The sequence below is a fragment of the Mycteria americana genome, unplaced genomic scaffold, assembly GCF_035582795.1.
Source record: "Mycteria americana isolate JAX WOST 10 ecotype Jacksonville Zoo and Gardens unplaced genomic scaffold, USCA_MyAme_1.0 Scaffold_46, whole genome shotgun sequence".
Classification (NCBI taxonomy): Eukaryota; Metazoa; Chordata; class Aves; order Ciconiiformes; family Ciconiidae; genus Mycteria; species Mycteria americana.
Window position 1 is genome coordinate 1,440,189 of NW_027445633.1, and position 6,000 is coordinate 1,446,188.

General features: G+C 55.8%; 1 protein-coding gene across 1 annotated transcript; it reads left to right on the plus strand.

Moving 5' to 3' along the window:
* Positions 1–4,015: 4,015 nt before the first annotated feature.
* On the plus strand, positions 4,016–4,954 carry LOC142403946 (olfactory receptor 14A16-like). The gene has a single exon (XM_075490250.1). The coding sequence runs from the start codon at positions 4,016–4,018 to the stop codon at positions 4,952–4,954; it is 939 nt and encodes a 312-aa protein (XP_075346365.1).
* Positions 4,955–6,000: the final 1,046 nt, after the last annotated feature.

Genomic DNA, 6,000 nt, shown 5'->3' on the forward strand with positions numbered 1-6,000 from the left:
TCAGCAAAGACTTCTCATGGAGAAAACTGGAACCAAGCACCCAGGACCCCACATATGCAAAGGCTTTGCTTCAGAGCACAGACATGCTGGGAAGGATGGCAGGTGGCAACGTAAGGATGAAATGAGATGCTTGTGAAGACAACAAACCCTGCAGTCCCCAAGGCCAGAGGAAAACAGGCCTGGGCCATGCCAGCCTTGCAAGAGAGCAGTTTGCTGCCTGAGGGGACTCTGCAGCACCTTGTGCCAATCTCCAGGAACACAAGGGACCCCTGAGAAAGTCCCTGGGTGAGGTAAGGCTGCAATCCAGCCAGACTGTGGACATCAGTGGTGTGGGGTTTTCTTCATATGATCACGGGTAGAGGTGGGTAGAGGACAGGGGAGAAGAGAACTGCCAGGGGCTGAGAGTATAGGGACGTGAGTGGAGACCCTGGTGTGATGTGCCTCCCAATCTTGCAGCAGCCCTGGGTGTAGACGAGATGGACCTTGCCTCCTTGCCGGGGTGTTGGCATTCCGGTGCTGGCAAAAAGGCACCGGACCCCTTTGGGAGGCCCTGGTGTGTCTGCCCAGCCCCCACTCCAGCGGGACATGGCTTTCCTGGAGGTCCTGTGCCATATTTGCCAGCCACATGCAGTTGTGCTGGGCACCCCAGGCACCTGGCATGGCACCAGAGGCCTTTCTTATGCCCTTAGAAAGAGCCTTGCAATGATATCGGTGCCTGCAATGCAGGGATGTGCCCGTGCCTGAGTTTTGTAGTAAGCTGAGCTCTAGTGAGTGCAGTGGAGGGAGCCCAGAGAGAGCCCTGACCCTCCTTCTGCTGCACTCCTCCTTTTGGCCAGCTGGAAGGCCAGCAGCTGCCATGGACATGTGAGTCTAAGAGACGTTCAGATGCCCTAACCGTTGGGTGCAACCTGAGGTGACCAAGGGACCCTCCCTCCCAGCCCCCCAGCTCATGCTCAGGCAGGTGGGGGTGTCCCATGGATGCTCCATCAGCGCTTGCAGACACAGCCACAAGTCCTGGACCACCCCTGGCACCTCAGATGCCACCAGGTGTTGGTGTGTGAGCAGCTGACTGCCACCCTCCATCCCCATGGATCACAGAGGGAGCTCAGGGCAGGGGCTGCTCTGCAGGCACCTATTTTGTGCACGCTGAGCTGAAGCAAGAGGAATCTCAGCTCCTGTGGGGTGCATGGGGAAGAGCTGAACCCCACTGCAGTCTCTGGGCTCCTCACCAGAGAGGAAATACCTGATGGACTCAGCTCAACCCCTGCCCTGCACGGTGGGGAAATGATCCCTGCCTGTCACTGCCACAGTGTCCTGCCTGGCAAGGGGACAGGGGTAGGGGTCAAGGGAGACAAATATTGAAACTCTTTGTAGACCCCCACGGCGTGTTAGGGCAAATCCCACTTCTAAACTCTGTCTCTCCAGTGTTCAGAGAGGGACAGTCAGTGATTGCTTCAGTTAGCGTCTGCCTACGCTCCCCAGGAGAGACCCTGCTGCCCTTCAGGAGACGTCAGCCCTTGGAGCCCCAGGGACACGTGGAGAGAGCCCAGAGGGGGCAGAGAAAGTGCTGCCTTGGGCTGGTCCTCTGCTGCTGAGCTGGGCTGGGCTCCTGGCATGGAGGGAGCTCCTGGCAAGCGGGCAGCGCTGCAGAGAGACAGCTCTGCCCAGGAGCAGCTCCTCTGCAAAGGGCAGCAGGGCTGAGGGCACTGCCTGCAGGCAGCGAGGGGAGAGCAGTGACGCAGAGAGAGGTTAAAGGCAGCCTGGGCTGGGAGGATGCTGAGAGCTCACTGGGGGAGAAATCTTCACAGCCCCTGACACCATAACTCTGTGGCTACAGGGCAATGCAGCTGCAGTTGCTGGAGGGATCTCCTAAAGCTGGCACATCCCACAGCCCATGGGATCTGTAAGTACAATTCTCACAGTTACTCTAGTGCAGAGGATAAGGACGTCTTGTGGAGCAGGGCTTCCTTGCTGCACCATCAGAGGGACAGGGCATGATGTGTCTCTGGGTGCAGTGCAATGCAGAGGCTTCCTGGAGCAGCCTCCTAAAGCAGGCATAGCCCATGTCTAAGAAGATCTGCCAGGAAGGCTCTCGAGGCTCCTTCAGTGTTGAGGAGGACGTGCTTCAGAGCAGGGCTTCCGTGCCGCACCGTCAGAGGGACAGGGCATGACCGCTGCCTTCTCCCAGGAACAACCGCAGGGGTGTGAAGCCGGGTGTGCAGGCAGGGGTGCCCAGGGCTGTCCTTCCGAGCAGGGTCCCTGTGCCCCTGGGTGCTGTGTGCCACGGCAGGGAGTCTGCTGCCTGCCAGGGTCAGCACTCAGCCTGCCCGGGGAGCTCCCCATGGCTCTGCAGGGAGAGGCTGTGGGTGGAAGGGGCCACCCCCGTCAGGGCAGGGTCCTTCTGCTGTCCAAAGGGTGCTACATGGGTCAGGGCTGCTCACAGCTCCACACCACCCCCAGGACATTTCCCAGGGGACTTTTCAAGAAGCGTGTCAAGGCAGGGGCTACCTTGTGTAAAGGTGTTTCCAGTTTCCTGCTGTGCTGGTGGTGGTGGTGAGGAATGGTGATGGTTCTTTCAGTTTTGGACGAATGACCGAGACTCCTACAGCGTTACAGTGAGTTATCAATAGGTTCTCCAGGAACCTGATAAAGTCTCTTCACCATTGCTTTGCCTACAGAAGGCTCCTTAGGTCTTGCCAACACACAGATGGCCCTGGCCAGTGCCCTGCTGCCAGGAGGAGTCTGCAACGCAGAGCTGAAGCACCCAGTGCGTGGGATGGGCTCTGTGAGCATTGGCAGGGAGGAGACATGGGGACAGAGAAACGGCTCCTGGCAGGGACAGCTCCAGGCAGCAGAGACAAGGGCAGGGACTGAGAGGAAAGTGCTGACAGCAAAGGCTGAGGGGGATCTGGGCACCTCCCTGCCAGCCCTTCAGTGAGCATGCCTTTTCCCCAGTCAAGGCCCCCTGGGCTCTTCTCCCACCCAGCAGAGCCTCTGCCCTCAAGGTCAGGGCTTCCAGGGCAGGAGTTGCCTCCTCTGCAGCAGAGGAGACTCTCCCGAGTGCCTGTCTGTCCGTCCTGGCCCTGCTTCCCTTGGCACAAGCACTGGGGCATTTCTCTTGGTTTCCCCACCCCTCCCTGGTGCTGCTGCTCTTGTTTTCAGGCTCTCTGGGAAAGGGGGTTTCAGCTGCAGCTCAGCAGCTGATCCTGCAGGTCCTGCCATGCTCATGTTTCCGTGGGTGCAAGGCGGCTCTGTGGGGCACTGGGCAAAGCAGTCCATGGCATGGGGATAAGGCTGACTGCCCGTTAAGGACACCCCATTTTTAGGGCATCCAGAAGAGCACAGCTCTTCCCTGGGGAGGGGAGGGTGGAGATCATCTGCCCTTTCAGGCTGGATTCACCTGATCCCAGCAGAATCCAATTTCCTTTCAGGGGAACATCTGAGTGTGATCACCATCCAGACCAAAGAGGTGTGAGCCAAGGACAGCTGGGAGCAAGACTGATGGACAGACCAGCTCTCCTCCATCTGCACTAAGGGTCTGTCCTTCTGCCTCTCAGGACTCTCAGTGTAGCACTTGTGGTGTAGCAGAAATGCCAAGGATTTCTGCCTTCAGAAAACACTCCCCAGATGTGAGAGGGGCAACAGGAGCAAAATAAACAAAACAAAAGCCCTGCACCTTGCTTCTGCAGTTGGGTGAATTGGGAAGGACAATGCTGAAAAGCTCTTTGAAACCATGAGTAACTTGACCCTGAGATCACTCCTGGTTCCTGTTTAGCTGTGGCTGCACAGCAGGACTGATTCCTCCACAGAGGAGTCCCCTGCTCCCCACTACACCCCAACCCAGCACACACCAGAGCTCAAGCCAGGGAGCTGCACGAAGGCCTTCCTGGAAGGACCGATTCAACGTGGGCTCTGTCTTTCTCTGAGAAATGGAATAGCTTTTACTCAGAGAAGTCTCTGCTCACTTGTCACTGACTTTTCCTCCTTGACCAGGCCCTTTGCACAAAGTAAGCAAATGTCCAACAGCAGCTCCATCACCCAGTTCCTCCTCCTGACGTTCATGGACACACGGAGGGATCTGCAGCTCTTGCACTTCTGGCTCTTCCTGGGCATCTACATGGCTGTCCTCCTGGGCAATGGCCTCATCATCACTGCTGTAGCCTGTGACCACCGCCTCCACACCCCCATGTACTTCTTCCTCCTCAACCTCTCTGTTCTTGACCTGGGCTCCATCTCCACCACGGTGCCCAAATCCATGGCCAATTCCTTGTGGGACACCAGAGCCATCTCCTACATGGGGTGTGCTACTCAGGTATTTTTCTTTCTCCTTTTCTTGTCAGCAGAGTGTTGTCTTCTCACCATCATGGCCTATGACCGCTATGTAGCCATCTGCAAACCTCTGCACTATGGGTCCCTCCTGGGCAGCAGAGCTTGTCTCAAAATGGCAGCAGCTGCCTGGGGCAGTGGGTTTCTCAATGCTGTGCTGCACACAGCCAATACATTTGCACTACCACTGTGCCATGGTAATGCCCTGGACCAGTTCTACTGTGAAATCCCCCAGATCCTCAAGCTCTCCTGCTCACACACCTACCTCAGGGAAGTTGGCCTTGTTGTGGTTAGTGCTTTTCTTGTTTTTGGATGTTTTGTTTTCATCGTGCTGTCCTATGTGCAGATCTTCAGGGCCGTGCTGAGGATCGCCTCTGAGCAGGGACGGCACAAAGCCTTTTCCACGTGCCTCCCTCACCTGGCTGTGGTCTCCATGTTTCTCAGCACTTCCATATTTGCCTATTTGCGGCCCCCCTCCATCTCCTCCCCATCTCTGGATCTGGTGGTGGCTGTTCTGTACTCGTTGGTTCCTCCAGCAGTGAACCCCCTCATCTACAGCATGAGGAACAAGGACCTCAAAGATGCTCTGTGGAATCTATTTGGATACATCCTACTGCAGCATCAGTAAGGTGCCCATCATCTTCATAGCACTCCCAGGGTATCTCAGGAAATGCCAAAACTTTGTGCTTTGGTTTGGTTTGTTTTTTTCTTTCTTACTTTCCTTCTTCTTTTGTTTATAGCTTTGATGATATAATTTCACTTTATGGAATACTATTATGGCCCTCCTGCTTTTTTTTTTTTTAATTTTGACCCAAAACCTCTTATAAATAGGAGCCAGGCTCCATTTGATAAACACAATAAAGAAAACAGCAGAAAATTATTTTCCTCCGCTCCCACCTTTTGTATCTTCTGTGGTCATGGACAACAGCAGGACCGGGTCTTTTCCGTGCTGATGTCTCCTCACTTCCCCCGTCCTGCTGTGCCCTTGCATTTGTGTAAGCCCTAAGGTCTCATGTAACTTGTGACAGTCCTGTTGCCTCCACAGTGGCATGCCTTGGCTGCAGGAGGAGCAGGCCATGTGAGCCACTGTGTCAGAGCTGTCTTCCCTGCCAGCACCACCGTCACCAAAGGCGCTCCTCAGGACAGGGCCAGAGGACCGGGTGCCTCTTCCAAAGCTGGTGTCAGGAATACAGCCAAGGAGCTGCTCCCAAAACAGGCCTCTTGCTGTGCTCGTTGCCTCTTGCTGGGGCAACCAGAGAAATACCACAAGGACCATTCCATGGGACCCCCTTCAACTGGCCAATCTGCATGAAAAATATGGGCAGAAGCCTGGCGAGAGCGAGACTGAATATCTGTGGTGTGCCTCCTTAACCGGAGGAGAGCATATGATGTTAGAGCAAGGCAAAGCGGATGGCTTTGGGGGACCAGGAGTGTTCTTGAACGAGGGAGCAGCCTCTAACGCTGAGCCACACTCCATTACACGCTGAGTAGCTTATTGGGCAGGGGCACAGAGCCTTGGGATAGAGGGCAGCCACTGCTATGCCAATACGATCATGAAGTGAGCTTTCTACTGCCGTTACAAAAGCAGCCTGCCTGCAGGCTGTGAACGACAGGGGTCCACATGGTAATTACCCTCTCTCTGCCCGTGTAGACCCCCCAGCCATGAGACCCCTG